This window comes from Cryptomeria japonica, chromosome 3 (assembly GCF_030272615.1).
Source record: "Cryptomeria japonica chromosome 3, Sugi_1.0, whole genome shotgun sequence".
Classification (NCBI taxonomy): domain Eukaryota; kingdom Viridiplantae; phylum Streptophyta; class Pinopsida; order Cupressales; family Cupressaceae; genus Cryptomeria; species Cryptomeria japonica.
Window position 1 is genome coordinate 871,641,000 of NC_081407.1, and position 21,723 is coordinate 871,662,722.

Below are 21,723 nucleotides of genomic sequence, written 5' to 3' on the forward strand. Positions count from 1 at the left end.
AGTCTTGAGGAAAGCAGCGAGGCTGCAGGGAGAGGGGAGTTGCGTGGGCTGGGTTGAGCCCAGCTCCCCGCCACCGCCCCCAATCCCAAACACCAACAAATTTAATTTTTTGTTTTCAATTTTTTTTTTGTTTTAATAATAATTTAAATTTCGTTTTTAAACAAAAATGTCTGAGACAAAATGAAAGGAGTTATTAACAGAGACAGAGGTGGAAATCTCTGTTAGAACAAAATTAACAATTAATTTCCCAGCCACACCATATTTTATCAAGCATACAAACAAAAGATAAATTATAAAAATCACTGGTAATGCCAATTTTACCAGCAAATAAAAATCTTCTGAGACAAAACAGGGGCAATAAAATTTCATCCAAATCAGCCCAGTTCACTCTAAAATTCAAATTAAAAGGGAATAGAATTAATCTCTAACCTCCAATTGAATTTCTTGGCTCCCAACAAGCATGAACAAGAGAAAAATTAACTCATAACCATCATTTTAAACTGGAAATTACCAGGGAGAGGTATTTTATGAATGTTTGGCAAAATTTTGCCAGCATAACACTACTAAAACCCAACAATATTTCCAATTACAAACAGCAAAATAAACCAAGAAATTTCTTGCACAAACAAAGATGAAACAACACAAATTAAGTTAAGAAACTACATGGAGAAAGCTTCAGTTTGGAATTTTGATAACAAATTGATAGAATCCTTCTTCCACAAACCCATGACAAACAAACACTCAACACCCAAAATTCATAAATCAAGCTTTTAAACAAATAACAGAAAATGGAAAGGAAGCAAGGATTTTTTTGTTGAAATAAACAAGGATTCAACCAACCTCTATGATTTCCAAGCAGGAATGGTATGCTTCAGCAGGAATCCCAGCTAGTTCAAAACCCAAATCCACCCTTCAAGCAATTTTTCCAGAATTTCTTTCTCCTCCTCCAAAATAAGCATAACCCCCAAAATCTCCTCCAAGGTAAATTAGTAAGACAATCTCTTTAACCTAATTTTCTAGGTTGCAATATTTCTATTTAAAAAAAACATTAAAATCCCACAATTGACTTTCTTTTCTTTTCTTTTTCTTTTTCATATTCCTCAAAACAAATAAATGAAAATTCCCTCTTTTTTGAAAATTACATTTTTCATAAATAGCAATTAAATCAACTTTTCTACTAAATAGGAAAACAATGAGTTAGCTTTATTTGCATATATTAAAAGCAATTAACTAATTTATTCTACTTCTTCTGTTGGATCTAAACACGATTACTTGCCAAAATAAGCAACTAAAAGTTAAAATCTAATAAACTAATCAATTAAGCTTGATTCAAGACATAAGGCATAATAAGGAATAAATCGCTCAAGCCAACAAATAATGACAACTTATACTTTAAATAAATAACCGAACCACTATGGCACGCAAATCGAGGAAAAGCAAAAAGACTCGAAATTCGAACAAACGGGATGAACGACCGACTGACGGCACTCACAAAATAAAGACTGAGGTAAGGACTAGGGTCAAAAGCTATCTCCTCCACTCCCATCGGACATATAAGGCACGCTCAGACCTATGAAGCCAGGTGGAGACGATACCCCGTACCTACCCGGTACTTGTACCTGCAATATCCTACATCACCGAAGCACACATACATGCATATAAATATAGAATACATGGCACACACACCGATGAAGGAGAATCGCGACGTTCCCTGTCTCATCGAAACGAGTGAAGGAAAATCGTCCCCTTGCATCCAATACAATAGCAAACACGCAACATATATATGACACATCACCTAGCTAAAGTAAGATGTCAGTACGAGCAATAATCCATGAAGTACTAGAAATCACCAATACTGAAATACTGAAAATAACTCATGCATCCAACATCCAGATAAATATGAAATAATATCAAATACGTCTGCAAAATGACGAGCAATAAAGTGTCGACTGAATAGTAAACTGCCACACAAAGTCAGTCTAATAAGTCCGATTGAGAAGGGGTACTACATGTTATATCACGAGAGATGATACTATTGGGAAATTTGATCCTTGAAGCGATGAAGGCATATTTCTTGGTTATTCTAATGAAAGAAAGGTATATAGATTTTATAACAAGAGATTGTAAAGAATAGTGGAGAGTGCTAATGCTAGAGTAGATGAGCTGAGAAAAAGTCAAATCAAAACTTATGAGAAGAAACCGGCAGTGGAAATGATTATATCTGAATCGGTAGCACCACTACCAGAACAGAGAGTTGAACCAGTTACTCTAGCAACATCAAAGAAATATATAGTAACTGAAGAATAGGGAAGAGGAATAGAGAGTCAAAAGACTCCTAGGTATGTGAGATTGAATCATTCTAGAGATCAAATCATTGGGGATAAGAACAATAGAGTGATGACAAGAAGAAGATTGGCAACTAATGAGGTATGCTTAATTTCACAAGTTGAACCGGTATAGTAATTGAAGCACGTAAAGATGAATTTTGATTAAAATCTACGGAAGAAGAATTAGATCAGATTGAGAAAAATAACACATGGACTTTGGTTCCCTGGCATAAAAATAAAAATGTTATTGGAACTAAATGGGTTTTTAGGAATAAATTGAATGACGATGGTAAAGTTATAAGGAACAAAGCTAGATTGGCTTGTAAAGGATATTCTCAAAAGGAAGAAATTGTTTACGCATAAAATTTTGCACCAGTAGCTAGGATTGGAGCTGTAAGATTATTTCTTGCATATGTTTCTTACAAATATTATAGGGTTTATCAGATGGATGTTAAATGAGCATTCTTGAATGGGGATCTTGATGAGGAAGTTTATATTGAGAAACTTGATGGTTTTTCACTATTAGATGATACTAATTTGGTTTACAGATTAAGGAAAGCTTTATATGGATTGAAACAAGCACCTAGAGCTTGGTATGCAAGGTTGGATAAATATCTTTTAAAGCTTGGTTTTACTAAGGGCAATGCTGATAGTAATATATATTATAAAATCACTAATGATGATATACTAATTGTTGATGTTTTTGTTGATGATATTATTTTTAGAGGTGAAGATAAATTATTCATAGAATTTTCTAAAAATATGAAGAAATAATTTGAGATGTCTATGATTGGCGTGATGAAATTTTTCTTAGGTCTGCAGATTACTCAGATAGACAAAGTTATTTTTATTTGTCAAATTAAGTATGCTAAGGAATTATTGAAGAAATTTGGTATGGGATATTCTAAACAGGTAAGTACGCCTATGGTTACAAGTGAGAAATTGACAAGGAAATATGTTTTTGCACTGATAAACCCTACAAGATACAAATCTATGATTGGAGGTCTACTTTATTTGACTCAGACTAGGTTTGACATTATGAATGTTGTTTGTATTGTTTCAAGATTTCAGAGTGATCCTAGAGAAAATCATGAGATGGCAGTGAAAAGGATTTTTTAGATACTTGCAAGGTACGTTAGAATATGGTTTATGGTACCCTAAGGATGATAAATTTGTTTTATGTGTATATACAGATGTGGATTGGGATGGAGATGTTGATGACTAGAAAAGTACTTTCAGTGGAGCTTTCTTTCTTGGAAAGAAGTTGGTTTCATGGATTATCAAGAAACAGTCATATACTTCTTTATCTATTGCTGAAGATGAGTATGTTGTTGTTGCTAATAATTATACGAAATTTTTGTGGATGAAGCAAATGTTGAAGGATATAAAGGTGGATTGTAATGCACCGGTAGTTATTCACTATGATAAATCTACTGCTATTGATATATCAAAGAATCTAGTATTTCACTCTAAGACAAAGCACATATCTATCAAGTACAACTTTTTAAAGGAGAAGGTGGAAACAAATGAAGTCAAACTAGTTTATGTGAATTGTAAAGAACAAATTGTAGATACTTTCACTAAACCTTTATATAAGGAATCATTTGAGTACCTAGGAGATAGATTGGGGGTTTCTGCCCCTCTGACAGAGACTTGATTGATGCAGTTTGGCATCAGTCCGGTATGCAATCTTAGATATACTATTAATTCTGGAACTGATGTGGGATGCTATTACTTAGGGGGAGTAGGCACCTTTGAGATTCAGAGGCATACACTTTGATATTTTTGTTAGATTTATAGCATTGTTGTCAAAAGGGGACAAATAGTGATGCGAAAAACAAATTCAAAACTTTACAGAGATATTATTCAAAGAGGGAGGGTTATTGATATTCAAAGCTACATGTAGGAGATTGTTGGTTGTCTTCCATAGGGGGAGACTTGTTTGGCATTTCTTGGTACTTATATTTTTTTCACATATAGTGTTGCCATCAATGCCAAAGGGGAATATTGTTGGCCATCCAATGGAATTGATTATGTGTTGCATCGATGTTTTGTCATTGATATCAAGACTAGCTGTTTGGATGCTTTACCGACACCCTTCTGGTCCCAGTAGGTTGAGTAGTTTTTGGTTAACTTGGATCCGACATGATTCAATTGACTTTGGTATAATCTAGTGATAGAATTGGCTTGTTCATGATGCTTATACTCATATTTGGTCAATTGATTTTGGTCTGGTGATTGGATGCTATCCTCCTTACCTAGAAGATTGGTCTCTGGTTTCGGCGAGGGTTTCACCGATAGAGCTTTTGCTGAAGATCTTTGATGCATTTCATAATTGGTGTTGGTACAACTTTTGATGGAGTTTTAGGATGTTGTTGGTGATCATGTTTGATACTTGGCATTTGGAGATCATTGCTTAAGCATGTGGACCTACACTTGGTCCCGGTTGTTCTAGGTTATGGACCAACATTGATGTAACTTATGGATAGGACCTATTATTGTATTTTCGGGATGTCTTACATATTGGATATTAAATTTTTTGGTCTAAGGCTGACATGGTTTGTAATAATGTAATTGGTTTATTTTTTTGTGGTGGGCCTAATTGTTTATGGTCGAGGTTCTGTATAAATAAGATGCAAGATCTAATGGTAGATCATGGTGGTTAATATAAGAGGTCATGGTCGAGGAATGTAATGTGCGAATAATGTAATATCATTCTGGCAGAGGAGTTGGTCGATCATTGGAGATCAAATTAGGTTTATAAGAGGATCTAGTCCTCTTGTATTTAGCCTAACTAGAACTTTGCTCAGGCATAGGAGATGCTATCTTTTGGAGTTCAAAACTTCTATGGGTTATAGTTTGGATTTGTATGTAATCAATGACAATCCTTTTGTGATGAGCAGTGTTCTCTAGGTTATTGGCCTTCTTGCAAGTGCAGGCCCCTTCATTGTAAATTCACATACTTACTACAAAAGTATTATATGACTGTGGGTAGACTTTCCACAGTGGTTTTTCCCTTTACAAGGTTTTCCGGTACAAATCTTGGTGTTATGTGGATGAATTTTATTCTGTGATTATTATTTATACTTTATTGGATTAACTGTTATTCCAGTACTATTGTTTTAAATTGCTAAAGCTTCTGCTAATTTGCGACAACTAATTCCTCCCCCTCTTAGTTGTCTTCAAGTTATCTAAACTATCTAACAAATGTATGAATAGTTTAACAACATGCCTCAAGGAAATGTAATTAATCTAGGTCATAACTATAGTTAAATGGTTGGATATTGCCAAGAAGTTTGCTAGAATGATGTGTTGTCATTGATGTCAACATATTCTTTTGTGTATTCTAGAGTTGTTGTTAGATTAAATGAGTTGGTTTGGTCAATGTGCTGCATATGAGTTGTTACAGTTTAATGGGTTTAGAGATACTTATCTCTAGTTGATTCAGATAAAGTTGTAGTGGTGTGCATGATGTTTTGATCAAAATATGAGATTTGGTATTGAGGTTGGTTTTCAGTTGTTAGTGTTATTTGGTATTCTAGATTGTGCTCCACATTCCTCTGAAATTTTAATATGTTGGTTTGTAGATTTGGCAAAGTGTTTGGGATGTTCATATGTGTACTCAATTCAGATGGTTAATGATTTGGAATTCCACAAGTGAATCTTTTAGTTTGGTAGTCAGTTCAGCATGCGTTCTTGAGGTTCCATATATTGATGATGGAGATTATAGTAAGTGGTGATATTGTGGTTGTGGATGTTTCTAGATCATTTTCTATCTGTGTTGATGGTCCACATTGATCATTGTGCGCATTATTGATCATTTTATTGATTCGGTGGTGTTCTTCATGTTATGCAATATTCATGATGATTGTAGCATGTTGTAGATGTTCAAGGTATAATTGTTGGAAGTATTTCTTACATGCGGTGTTAATTTACATCCAAATTATGTCTTAGCCAACATTCTTTTGGTCCACATATATTGTTGTATCTTGTGAGGTTATTCTTTTGTAATTTTTTTTACGGTTGAGCTGACCTTGAAATATAGGTTGATGATTAGTATCAATATATGTTATATTCATTTGTGAGATTTATCTGTGTCTGTGAAAATTGATTTGATCTTTTAGTAGTAGAGGAGAGGTGTGAAAAGTGTGAAGAAGTGTGAAAGAGAAGAGTTTGAGTTTATTTGCTTAATCAAAACTGTAACTAGGCATGTGAAGATGCTATTTCATCAGCTCATGATCCTCTAGATGTAATCCAAATATTTTTTTAAGATAGCGAGTCTTCCTGGGGGTTGTAGCCCTTCTTGTTTTATGATTTGAGCAGTGAGCCCTAGGGAGTGTGTCTGAATGCATGTGCATTCCCCATTATAATATTTCATTTACTCCTAACAGGGCATTATCTCATTATGGGTAGGTTCACACCATTGTTTTTCCCTTAACGGGTTTTTCCATGTAAAAAATCTTGGTGCTATTTGTGTTATTGATGTGGTGTTGATTTATTCTTTTACTATTTATTATCATATTTGAATTTAAGTTTGAGTTATGTTGAGTTTGAGAGAAAACTGATTCACCCCCCTCTTAGTTTGTTGCATTGTTTCTAACAATTGGTATCAGATCTATATCCTCTAGAAGAAGCTTGACCGCTTGAGGTGATTCATGATGGCAACCTTTGATTTAAAAAGATATAGTCCAAGATTTGATGGAACAAATTACACTCTCTAGAAGAACCAGATCAAATACAATTTGTGACACATCGGTAAAGACTATTGGAAGATAACTAAGAATGTGTATAATGCTCCTCCAAATGGTCCTACCACTCGGGATGAGATTAAGGAAGCTTAATTCAATATTAGAGCTAAGGAAGAATTTCTGAGTGCCTTGTCTGATTTTGAGATGACTAATGTGATGGATTTCCAGACTGCTCATGAGATCTGGAAGAAGCTAGAGACTTTGTTTGAGGTGACAACCATGTGAAAGTTGCTATGTTGTAGAGCTTAAAGGGAAAATATGAAATGCTGAAGATGGGTGAAGTTGAGAACATTACCTCCTTTATGTAGAAAGTGAATGAGATGGTATTGAACATAAGATGTGCTAGTGGAGTGTTGGAAGAATCTGAGATTGTTGCTAAGTTGCTAATATCCTTGCCTCTTGCTTACAAGCACAAGGCTATTGTTATTGAAGAGACCCACATTGTGACAGATGTGACTAGAGACATGTTTATTGGTAAGCTTGATGGCTTTGAGTTGAGTGAGTTTGGTGAGGCCCCTCCTAAATTTGAATCTGCATTCAAAGCTACTGTATTTGTAAAGCAAAAATATGTTCTCGAAGAAAGTTCTACAAGGGTATCCTGATATGAGAAGGAGATGAGAGATCTTGAAGAAAAAATCATAGAGCTTGAAGAGCTTAAAGCCTTGATTGCCAAAAGATTGCTTAAAGGTGTTGATAAGTATGAAGGAAAGTTGCCTCTTAAATGTTTTTCACACAATATGATAGGACATTTGGCCTCAAGGTATCTCGAAAGAGTTTCCAAGAAGCCATTGAAGCCATATAAGCCTAAATATCAGAAGAAGTGTTATTTTGTTGTTGATGAAGGTGTGACAGATGATGAATATAAGAAAGGAAATTCAGGAGATGAATGGGCATTCATTTATATTAAGGAAGATGATCTGGTGACTGTCGATTCTGCTAGCTGCATTGTTGAAGAGAAAGCTTTAGCTACTAAAGTTGAAGAGGAAGATTAATGGGTTATTGACAGTGGTTTCTCTCACCACATGATAGGTGATAAGAGTAAGTTTGTGAGTATGGAAAAGTATGATGGTGGTGTAGTAAGTTTTGTTGATGACAAAGCCAGTATAATCCATGGTAGAGGTTCTATTTCTCTTGATAGTAAGAATAGAACTGATGATGTCTTATATATTAAAGGTTTAAAGAATAATCTGTTGAGTGTTGGATAGATGGTTGATAAGGGTTATAGTTTGCAATTCAAGAATGGAAATCACAAGATCTTGACTGGCTCCAGAATTGAGATTGCATCAGGTACAAAGACTAAAGGTAATATCCTTTCACTTGAATGTTCGTGGTAAAAGTTGTTTGATTCCTCAAGTTGATGAAAGTTGGTAATGTCATAGAAGGATGTGTCATGTAAATTCTGACTGCATGGTTAAGATAAGTGCTACTCAAGCTGTAAGAGATATTCCAAAGATTTCAAAGCCTTCTAATCCGGTATGTAAGGAAAGAAGGAAAGAGTTTCTTTCAAAAGAAAATAGTATACTTCTAATGGAATATTGGATCTTGTGCATACTAACTTGTGTGGTCCTTCTAGAGTGAGAAGCTTGCAAGGTGATAGGTATTTCATGTTGCTGATTCATGACTATTCAAGGATGATGTGGGTTACTCTTTTAAGGGAGAAGTTTGAAGAATTAGAGAAGTTCAACATTTTCAAAGCCATGGTTGAGATTGAGATTGGTCACAAGTTGAAGTTTATGAGATTTGATAGAGGTGGTGAATTTTCCTTTGGTGAGCTCAATTATTTTTGTGAAGAGAGTGGGATGAATAGATATTTATATGCTCTACATGCCCCTTAGTAGAATGGTGTTGTGGAAAGAAAGAATAGGACAATCCAGGAAGCTGATAGAAGCATGATGATTGAAGGAAATGCTCCACATATTTATTGGAGATAAGTTGTGAGTATTGAAATATATACCTTTAACTGGGTGCATATCAAAGGTGATGCCAGTAAGACTCCTTATGAGTTATGGTTTGGTCATGTACCTACAGTTAGATATTTCATAATTTTTGGTAGTAAATGCTATATTAGAAGAGATGAAGATCTAGCGAAGCTTGATGCTAGAAGTGATGAAGGAATATTTCTTGGTTACTCTACTAAGAGTAAGGCCTATCGATGTTATAACAAGAGATTGAGGAAAATAGTTTAAAGTACTAATGTGAAGGTTGATGAAGGAAATGAGAAAAAAATTTGATCTTGTGGATATGATTCAAATGATCAGGATGTCAGTACAGAGCAAGGAAAGTAAGTGCAAACCCAGAATCAAGTTCAGTTTGCTCCAGATAATCCTGAGAATGAAAAAGGTGCAAGTGCTAATGATGAAGAAATAGTTCAATAGTCTGAGAATCATAAAAATCCTAAGACTCCCAGGTATGTAAGGTTAAATCATTTAGTGAATCAGATCATAGGTGATAACAATAAAGGTGCGATGACTAGAAGAAGAATTGTTGAAGAGTATTTCTTGATTTTTAAGATTGAACCTAAGGATGTTGATGAATCCTGTAAAGATAAAAATTGGGTTAAAGCTATGGAAGAAGAGTTGACTCAAATTGAGAGGAATAATACACTGATTCTTATTCCCATACCTAAGGATAAAAATATAATCAGAACTAAATGGGTGTTTCATAATAAATTGAATGAGAAAGGTGAAGTTGTTAGAAATAAAGCATAACTTATTTGTAAGGATTATTCTCAGATGGAAGCTATTGATTTTGACAAGACTTTTGCTCCGGTAGCTAGAATTGACGTTGTTAGAATATTTCTTGCTTATTCTTCCTTAAAAGATTTCAATGTGTATCAGATGGATGTCAAGTCTGCCCTTCTTAATGGTGATCTAGAAGAAGAAGTCTATATTGAACAACTAGATGGTTTTCAGTTGATAGATCTGAAAGATATGGTTTGAAGATTAAAGAAATAATTGTATGGATTGAAGCAAGCTCCATGAGCTTAGTATGACATATTGGATAAGTATTTGATGATGCATGAATTCAAAAATGTATTGTTGATAGTAAGCTATACTTCAAGATTGATAATGATAACATCTTGATTGTTGAAGATTTTGTTGATGACATTATTTTTGGTGGAAATGATGGTTTGTGCAAGAAGTTTGCTATTGATATGGAGAATGAGTTTGAGATGTCTATTATTGGTGAAATGAAACTCTTTTCGGGATTGCAACTTACACAGTTGGATAAATATATTTGTATATCACAGTCTAAGTATGTGAAGGAATTATTGAAGAAGTTTAGTTTGGATGATGCAAAGCTTGTTGGTACACCTATGGTGATCGAATGTAAGTTGACAAAGGATGATGACTCTCCAAAGGAAAATTAGACTAGATATAGATCTATGATTGGTGGATTGTTGAGTTTGACCTATACTAGATGATATATTATGAATTTTGTGTGTCTTGTTGCTAGATTTCAAGTTGATCCTAAGGAATCTCATGTTGTTGTTGTAAGAAGAATTTTTCAGATATTTAAAAGGGTTAGTTGATTTTGGTTTGTGGTATCCTAGAGATGATGATTTCACTTTCAGTGCTTTTATTGATGCTAATTGGGTAGGCAATGTTGATGATAAAAGGAGTACTAGTGGTGGTGCATTTTTCTCGAGTAAGAGATTTCTTTCATGGATGAGTAAGAAGCATAATGCTATCTCTTGGTCTACTGTATAAGATGAATACATTTCTACTACTATCAATTATATTCAGGTGATTTGGATCAAGCAGATGTTAAAGGATATCGGAGTTACTTTTAATGTGCCTACTGCTATATACTATGATAACTCAAGGAACATTAGCATCTCTAAGAATTTGATGTTGCATTCAAAGACCAAGTATATATCAATCAAGTTTCATTTCTTGAGAGAGAAGGTGAATGAAAAGGAAGTCAAATTGGAGTATGTATCTAAAAAGGAAGTCCATCAAGTTTAACGTAACCTTTGCCTAAAGATACTTTTAAGTATCTCAGGGAGAAGATAGGGCTTATTTCCCCTCCTAATGAGAACTAATATGTACGGATTTGCATCAATCTAATGGACTTCATAGAGATATCTAGTTATCTGGATTGATGAGTGAGGTTGCTACTCAGGGGGAGTAGTTAGTGTGTTGTTCAAGTTTTCATTTTGTGTGTTTATCTAAGGAGGAGAGACTATCTTATAGGGTGAGAGGATGATGATTTGTATGTACCTTTTACATTGATGTCCAAAGGGGAGAGAAGCATGTGAAAAACTGCTATATCCTATGTTAATCTCAGGGCAAGATTATTGTGATTTATGGGGAGATTGTTGGTTGTTGATTTATTTCTTTGCATTGACTATTTTTTACATTCATATGTTGGCATCAATGCCAAAGGGTGAGATTGTTGGATATTGCCGATAAGTTTGCTGGAATGATGTGTTGTCATTGATGTCAACATATTATTCTATGTATTCTAGTGTTGTAGTCAAATTAAATGAGTTGGTTTTGGTCAATGTGTTGTAGATGAGCTATTGAGGTTTAATGGGTTTGAGATACTTATCTTTAGTTGATTCAGCTAAATTTTTAGTTGTCCACATGATGTTCTAATCGAGTTATGAGATCTGGTATTAAGGTTGGTTTTCAGTTGTTCATGTTATTCAATATTCTAGATTGTGCTCCACATTGCTTCAGAATTGCAATATCTTGGTTTGTGGATTTGGTAGAGTGTTTAGGATGTTTGTATGTGTCCTCAATTCAAATGGTTCATGATTTGGAATTACGCAAGTGAATATTTTAGTTTGGAAATTAGTTTAGTGTGTATTCTTGAGGTTCAGTATATTGATGATGGAGATTCTAGTAAGTGCTGATGTTGCGCTTGTTGTTGTGGTGATTCACATTTCTTGTGGATGTTTCTAGATTGTGTTCTATCCATGTTGATAGTCTGCATTGATCATTGTGTTCGCTATTGATCATTTTCTTGATCCGGTAGTGTCTTTTGTGTTATGTGACATTCATGATGATTACAACATGTTGTGTATGTTCGAGGTGTAATTAAGGGAAGTATTTGTTGTGCGAGTTGTTGGTTTAGGTCCACACTATGTCTTAGCTAACATTTTTTTGGTCCATATATATTGTTGTAGTGTGTGAGGTTATTATTTTTCAATTTGTGTTGAGGGTTAGGCCAACCTTGAAATATAGGTTGATGATTAGTATAAATATATGTAATATTCATTTGTGAGATGTATTTGCATGCATGAACATTGATTTGATCTTTTAGTCATAGAGGAGAAGTGTGAAAGAGAAATTTTGAGTTTATGTGCTTGAAGGGAACTGTAACCAGGCATGTGAAGATGCTATTTCATTATTTCATGGATGCAATCCAATTGTATTTGTAAGACAGTGAGTCTTCCCTAGGGTTGTAGCCCTTCTTATTTTGTGATTTGAGCAGTGTGCTAGATGAGGTCGGAGTAGAGTTAAAGAATATATAGATGAGATCAATTTGGGAGAAAGAGTTGAGTAACAAATATGCAAATTATACAGATCCATCATGGGTGTAAATACAGCATTTTCTTCTTTATCAGCATGTGATGCCGAAAATTTGATCATGCACATGCTCGGATATATGATAGAATCTAAGGTGTTTAAATATGATTAGGTGTTAATTATGTTTTAAATGTATGATTTGGTGGTATGTAGACAGAGATAAACAAAACCCTAACATATTTTCAAAGTATTTGTTGTCATTATTATACCACCTTTTTTAATAAATGTACTAGTTCATTTATTATTATGCTATGACATAAAAAGAACATGTCAATTTGAAAAGTTAACAAATATATTAAAAAAAATTGTCAATTTGAACAAGTTAACAAATATATGTTTCTAAATATATTCTGAAAATTACATTTGCTGGAGTACTTGTAATTATCTATGACATATATAATAGGAGATTTTATACAAAATATAAGAAAACAAACTCATTTTGTTTGTTCTTTTCATCTACCATTGTACCTACAAGAATAGACATGTAAGCTTGCCATAAATTCAACACAATTAATAAAAATTGCTAATAAAAAGAAGTAAATAAAATGGAAGGAACACTCAATCCATGGTAATAAAATCTAGCTTATACAAATCAAGAACATTGATCAAGAAGTGTAGAAAAAATAGTATTCAAAATGCAATAAAATCTAATGATGCATGTGGTCATCTTTTAATGATAAATACATTATCAATAAATAATTCTACAAATTAATGATAAATCAACCAAAAATGAAATTAAAAATTTAACTATATTAATTTAGTTACCAAAATAATGAATTGATTCAACTCATCAATCAACATGAGATAAGTAGGCAATGGTTGTAACCTCTCCAAATGCACTCCACCATCAATAAGAGTTAACTCATAATCCAATATTCAAGCCCTTGCCTACATCCATCCTAGGATAAATCTATAAATCCAAGATCAAATTCATCTTGTTTAACATACAATCCTTAAATACAAAATTATGTTGCTTGAGTTAGAAAACAACATAACTACCATTATACATCCTAACCTTGAGCATATGCACATTTACCTTATGGAACTAGAGAGGTATTTGAGAGGCTTTCTTTAAGATATTTCAATTTGGATGCAAGTACATCTTTGGTTTTAATAGAGGTGAAATTGGGTATAAATCAAAGGCTTGATTTTTTGCATTGAGTCTTTTTCTAGTACTTTTTGATCTCTTATTCATTTATTGGATTATATTATTGCTCAATGCACCACTAAATGTTGATTTGTGATAGGTGACATGACAACATTTTATTGGTCATGATTAATTTCTTAAACCACCAATAAGATCTTGACACTATTTTGGTTCCTCGTGACTGTTGTTGTCAAGTTTGATAATTCTTAACTATTTGATCATTTTAATAAGTATTAGATACATAACTAGGTTACTATTAAAGGTGTAGTTTTGATGTGACACTAAATGTTCAAGTGCTTGCATGCACAATATTTTCAAGATTTAATCATATTTTATAAAGATAACTAATTATTATAGTTCATCCTTGTGCTCAATAGTGAAAAATTTATTGTAAGCCTCTGTCATATATTCGGTTGAACTCTCAAAGTTTATTTAATCGTGTTTCCAAATTTTGATACATTGAAACGTTTAAAAACAATATACCACAATATTATTGCATGTAGCTAAATAAGATCTTGTAACAAATACCTAAATTCCTAAATTAATCAAGTTAGTTTGTATGAAAGTAATGCGCTCAATTCCTAATTGCTCCTAACATATAACATTTTCTTTCCACCATTTAAACCTTAGCCATCTAATCTGCACCACTTTTACTAGACTATTAGGTCTTCAAAAACATTTAATATTAAGCTTTTAGGCGATGTAATCATCTATGATGTTAAAAATAAAATTGTTCGCCGATGCTTTCCAAAGTTGGCTGCACCAGGAATCTCTTTATTCAGACGATGTATTAAAGTATGCATCAACATAAAGTTGTAACCTCGTCGAAACTACGCGAACCCCTCCATTTGAAGACAATGTAGGCCCATGTACAGTGTAAATTAGCTAATTTCTGTTGAAGACAAGGTAGGCCCGTGTACACTGTAAATTAGCTAATTTCCTTTCAAGTGCGTAGGCACATCTGCTCATTAGAAGCACTTTTCTAAAGTTGCGCATTTTTCTCCAATTAACTATAATTTACACGTGTGAAAAAACAAACTATTTTTTATTTAAGACTTGTGTAGAGTTAGAAAAAAATGTAGTAAAATATTTTTATATATATTATGTTAAATATGTGTATGGTATAGGTAATTTTTTATGTTATATAAGGAAATTAGATATGATTATATATATGTTCAAAAGGGAATGTGTAGATTTGCATTGAATGTTAATGTTTATAAAATAGTACAATAAATTAATTTGTATGTGATGAGTAAGTGTTTATAGTATTACTCATAAAATAATATTACATATTCACAAAAAAGTGGGAGAAGTTTAAATTTTTTAAGTTCGTATGGTATTAAAATTCGGAACACAAAAACGCAATCAAATTTGTTCAAAGAGTGAGAGTAGTAGCACAGGGGAAGGAAAGGATCTAATAATCCAACTTACCCAATTCATTAATGGGGTCCAAAGTGCCCACAAGAGGTTTGCACCCATCATTATCTTTATTTTTTCTTTAGCAGCATGAGTAGAAATAATTGCGCAACGTAAGTGGGGGAACTTATTGGAATAAAACTAGCTAGAAGTGCCACCAACATGCGACACAATTTCTTCCCATAGGCGGGGAAAATGTGGAGCACCCAAGAGCAACGAATAACTAGCCCTGTTGACTTTGACCCCTTCTAATAGTAAGTGGGAAAGCTTGGGAGTGAGTCCCATTGTTATTATGAATAAAGAGGCTACATCCATGATAATGCCCATTTAAAGGTGGGTGATCCCTAGAAAGAGGGAGATGGAGGAACTCTAAAAGCACATAGAAGGGCATTTCCCCTGTGATCAAGGACCATCTATAAATGGGCTACCTCAAGTGTAACATTGTTAGCTTGCACCTAAAGTTGCCATAAAGAATTCAAACAACTCATTGCTTTAGTATAAAATGAAACATGAGTATCAATAAAACAATTGAAAAATTAAATTATCAATTTCTTTTTTGTACCATATGTTGAATAAATATTCACCTTGATAGCATATAATTTTTGGTTGAATTTTTTAGAGATGTATCATCCATCCCCTAAATGAAACATATTCCATGGAAAAAGTTCTAGTTTGAAAGGATTCAAAAATTAATAAATATAGGTCCAAACATTATAAGCTTTGTGACAAAAGTAGAAATAGTGTTTGAGAGACCCTATTGCTTGTAAAATGGATATTAAACGAAGGGAAGTAGGGTATTCATTAATGTAATCTAAACTAATATCAAAGTTGAGAATTATATAGATTTTAATCTTTATAATTATAGATAGGAAAAACACATATAAAATAATATAAAAATATATCAAACTCTATTATTTTATGAGGAAATCCCTTTCATGATAAAACTCCACACTTGAAATTAATGTAATGTGCTATTTGTTAATTTAAATATAATAAAATTATGATTGTAAATCAAACTTTTAGAGTAATACCACTAACTAGAGATATAGATTAATTTTGGCAACATAATAGTATCTACAAACTCACTGTCAATACTTGTAACACTTTATAAATAGGAAACACGGTACACAACACCTTCAAAAAATAATACATGAGTTAAAAGATCTCAAAAAATGTAGCACCTAAGTAACTAGTTAGAAACCTAACACACAAATCACAAGATGTGTTCACAAGCTAACAGTGATATTTTCCTTCCATCTATCATAAGTGTATTGTAAACCATTCACCAAGTTTGGTGTTCAATTTTGGCTTCATTACTTTTATTAGAAGAGGACTTACAACACATCAAAACATGTATCATAAGTTGGTCAATAAATGTTACTCGCTCTTACAACTCATTTATATGTCTTATTTGTTTCTACATTTTAAGTACAATAGGTCAAACTTATGATGCCATAAATTTTAATCCAAGAGGTTGTTTGGACTATTTTTAGAATTATAGAGCTCGAAAAGATCTACATTAGCAAACATCACTGGAAATGATGTCAAACAACTCATTTTTATAATTTTGTTGAAAACTAAAATCTATAGTCCAAAATTGAACCTTAATATTTAACAATTTTAAAATTACATTCTCGATACATTCAACATTACAAAAAAGGTTCTGACACCTTTCCTAATATTTCAAATAACTTTTACCATAAAGAAAATCAACCTTCATATAATCGTTAGGAAAACTTTTTTCAATCCCCAATGATATAGACAATCAACTTGATAGAAAGCACAATAATATATGAATAAGAATCAATTAAAGCCATAACACCATTACCTTAAAGAAGGTAGCAAATACTCATGTGACCTGGTGTAAAGCATAAGTTTATTTGACATTAGCTCAATATAAGTGTTTTATAAGCCTTAAGAGTCTCTCATTAGCTCCTTACATAGGAGTCAGTAATAAGAATACAACTAAAATGCAACCCAAAACTTTGAAACAAACTTAAATCATGTAAACTTGTCAAGAAAAAAAATAACTATAGTAAAAAGAGATCTTTGTAATGCAAAACTTTGAAACAAATGTAAACCTCGCGGATAAAGAAAAGATGATTTGTTCCTAAAAGTAAACTATTCCAATCCAAAACATTAAAAAGGATCTAAATTTAATCTTTCAATCCAAATATGTGAAACACGAGAGAAAGTGGATTGGTACTACAAAAAGATCTTTTCAAACAAAAATAATTTCTAAGAATTGCAAATCATGTGCTTTTTTAAGAAATCTATTTCCTGGGGGACATATTGCTTGACTGCTAATGTGTACTAGGCATGCTTTTAAACGGAAAAAATAATATCTAAGGATTGGACATCACATCCCATTGTTAGAAAGTTATTTACTGGGGACATATTCCTTGACTGCGAAACTTGAAATGTACTGCTATGCAGTTTTGTGGTATAGCTGAACACAGACATACGTCTCTTTCACTCTCATTATATTGTCATGCGATGAAATACACTGTCAAAATGAGTTGGAGAGTAGTATATTCCAGGAAAAGACCTGAAATTAGAATATCATTTGCTTTCTATACTTTACACCTGTTTCATGCGTCACCTAACTGTTTCTCTCTATTATAATTGACCTTTGTAATTGCTTTTAAATAGGAAAAGCGATGCATGAAAACATTAAAATGTAATTAGGAAATCATGATCTAAAACTACCAAAAATGTGATGCTTAAGACTTTAGCAAAAATCCCATTCCAAATTTGGGGATGAAACAATATATCACAAAATAGATTTATATGGAAAATCTCTTACATGATAAAAATCCAAAGTGTAAAGCAACTCAATGTGCTATTCAATAATTTAAATAGATTTACAACATATTTATAAATCGAAATTTTATAAGAATACCACCAAATAATGATATGAAATAATTATAACAACATCATAGCATTTAAAACTTCATTACTGATACCTCTAACACCTTAGGTTGCATCTTATTAAAAATATTCAAAACCTTTGTAGTTCATCCTATTATGTTGATAGGTAGACCAACATGAGAAAGTATCAAAGTATAAGTATACCAACATGAGAAAGCATCGAAGTATAATTGTTGTGTTGTTTCAAGGGCTTTCTTTCATCGATGAAGTTTTCTTTTGACTTATCATGCTACTACTCTAAGGAGGAACATTGAATCTTATGTTGCTTGGGAGACCTTTATGAAGGTACTCACATTCATTTACAAAGTTCATATAAAACCATTACAAAATAAATACATCAAAAGTGTAGGCGATACACAGAGCAAGGTTTTCATGAAATTCCTCACAAATTTACAAAAGTGCATGAATATGCACGTTAAAGTTGAATGCTCTACAAGTTCTTGGTTTGGTTTTGAATCATTCAATTGTTTCATGAGATGTGGTATGTTGGGATCAAAGGAAAAGTTTAATTTTTATCATTGTTTTAGTATTAATTCAATATTGAGAAGTCAGAAAAAAATAATAAAAGGGATATCATAATTATTTGTTGAAATCTACATGTCAAGATTGCACATATTTCAAGCATTTTTTTTTTACATTTTGAAGTATCATTACATTCCAAAGTTATTAATATGATCAAGTTTTGGGAGTAGTCTCTTGCTACTAAGAAATAGTAAATAGGTACACAATTTTACACCTTGAAATGGAATCGGATTGGTCAAGAGATTCCTGACACTAAGATTGCCACTCTTAACTTGGATTTGAAGGTATTAAAACTTGAGGAAAGTGTTGAACATTAGGACATGGTGATTAAATGAATTTTCTCATAGTTCAATGTGGTTATCGAGAATATTAACAAACTTGAGGCTATGGCTAAGGCTGATTCTATGGAGGATAAATGGGATATGGAGAAGTACAAGTTTGGGAAGCTATGAACAATATGGATGGTAAATTAGAGAATTGGGATAAATTTTCAAAGAATGTTGAAAGACCTTAGTGAGAAGGTGTCTCAAAGAGATAAAAACAAGATTGTAATGGAGTTGAAGGAAAGCCAGGAAGGAGATCCTTAAGAGAAAAAATTGAGATGTCCAAGAGAAGGTAAAAGATAGTCTCAAATAATTTGGATTCCTTATAGTCTATACAGGAGGAATCGACCACATGAAAGCTAAGCGAAAGAGACATGCTCTATCCTGCTTTGCTTCAATGGAGGCGCTACCTTTATGATTAAAGATAGTTCAGATTTCATTTTTTGAACTTTGCTAAGGGCTCAAACAAAAAATCTACTCCTTGTAGACCATCTCTTTTCATGTCTTTTGTATTTGGCTGGTTTAATTTTGGTTTTTGTTTGTTGGTTCCATCCCTAGTCTTGGTCTAGTGCTTGGTGGTTCCTTATTATTTTTTGGTGTTTTGTCTTTAGCGAAGTATTTATTTCTCACGAACCCTAAGTGGCACATTTTTGTGGATATGTAATGGTATGGGCCTAGCTTGCTTTTATTTAATCAAATTTTATTAATACTAATTAAAAAATATAGACTTTAAAAAAAAATAAAGATCAAAGTGAATTACATATACAAACAAACAATAAAGGTTGATCTTGAGGATGTTATCTAGCATTATATAATAAAAGTGAATGCATTATTATATTTTTAAAATATGATATCTCTTTTATATGATTAAAAAAATATGTTTAATGCATTAAAAGAAAAAAAAATTGCAGTATGACAAATACAAAAAACAATACTTTAAAATAATAAATATAACAGTGAACATGATATCTATTACCATTTTAATTTACTAATGAATCTTCTTTTTATTATCCCAAGGTAATATTTTCTCTACCATTTTATTTTTTTTATTTTTTGCTAGGTACTTCACCATTTATGTTTTGATTAAAGGGGAAAATTGGTTTTACAAGACCAGAAATCCAAAGTCATCAAAAAAGAGCCAAAAACTGTCATCCAAGACCCAACAGAAAAACAGACGCGAACCAGCCCACATAAACAAAGACAAAACAGCTCCACAAAACAATAACCAAGAATATTCACCATTTATATTGAGACTAAAAAAGATTTTGTTGAAATCATAAACAAATGATGAACCTACAACATATATATAGAATACAATCCTCTCACTCATTATTTCAAGACTCTATTTTCTTCATCATTTTTACTGGAACTAGAAAATAATTTGCATCATAAAATTTCTTAATATTTCATTAAAAAAAATTCTACAATATTAAAAATTAAATATATATTATTCTGAAAATCTGAAAACAATTTTAATGATTTTTTTAACAAGCAGATGACATTGGTGGAGCCTATTGAGGCAGATCGTGATTCAGTTTGTAGAATAAAAACCTAAACATATTCACCACAATTTTATTGCATGGACGACTCCTAATTGTGTGGCAGAACCAGAGACGATGTTCAAGAGGCCTATGAATATGACTAAAAATATGACCCCAGATTCAAGAATGATTGGTAAGCTATATAAACTGGGATATACAACGAATTTACAGTGGCGCCCATAACCCAAACGGATCCTCATCGTCTTGCAAAACTCTCAGGTTATCCACTGTTGTTGAATTTTCACTATATGGATCGTTTTGATGTACGGCACCCAATCTATTTTCTTCATCAACCGAGTTACAAAATCCGGTGCGGAGATACGAAGGATTAGGCTGTGTGCTGAGAAGCTCTGCTTGAACGGTTGCCAGTTGTGATTGGAGATGTGATACTTGCTTCTGCAGTCGACAAATGGCGCCAGTGCAACCGTAGATTGGATCGTTCGCTCTCGCACTCGCTTCGTATACCAGGCTTGTCACAGCATCTGATCTCCTCTCTGCCGGAATATCCTGTAACAAAAGGAATGATGTCGAAATAAAATCCGTGTTGAGTTGAAACAAAGTCGATCAAAAATTTTATTTAGAATAAGCATGCAGAGTTAAATCAATCAAATTGTTTCGATTGTGTGGCAAAAATTCTGAAAAATATTTGATACATACCCGAAGGATTTTGGCAATGTTCCTTGCACCAAATAATTTGTGTACTACAAAGAATTTGTGTGGATCGTTTGGTGGGAAATAAGGAGCGAGCAGGCATTTATCTCCACATTTTCTTCGTCGAATCTTGCAAGCAGCGCACGGATAAACAATACGAGACATCCCTTCTGATTTCTGGTGTAGCTGAATTGGGTCTAGCGAGAAGATCAGAGTCGAATTCAAGAATTTATAGATGAGATGGATTTGGGAGAAAGAGTTGAGTAATAGATACCTAAAATACTTGGATGTATTACGGGTGTAAATGGGACATTATCTTCTTTATCACCATGTGATTATATGCGGTCTTTCACCCGTATGGTTGGTTATACGACAAAATCTGGGAAATCTGAGATCATGTGTCATATATGTGTACGAATATTGAATATCAAATGAATAAAGTTCTGTATACTGTTAATTAAAAGTGTAGTAAATAATATCTCAATCAATAAAGATGGAAAAGATAAATACAAAGGATAATTAAATAATATTTTAGTAATTAATATTTATACAATTCAAACAATTATGAAGATTTAGTGTA

The 21,723-nt window shown here is 32.8% G+C and overlaps 1 protein-coding gene across 1 annotated transcript; it reads right to left on the reverse strand.

Annotated features, from left to right (window-relative positions):
* Positions 1–20,657: 20,657 nt before the first annotated feature.
* Positions 20,658–21,308, reverse strand: LOC131033106 (LOB domain-containing protein 12-like). The gene is made up of 2 exons (XM_057964237.1): positions 21,150–21,308; positions 20,658–20,999 (listed from the first exon to the last, which is right to left on the reverse strand). Exons 1-2 carry the CDS (start codon positions 21,306–21,308, stop codon positions 20,658–20,660), a joined length of 501 nt encoding a protein of 166 aa, XP_057820220.1.
* Positions 21,309–21,723: the final 415 nt, after the last annotated feature.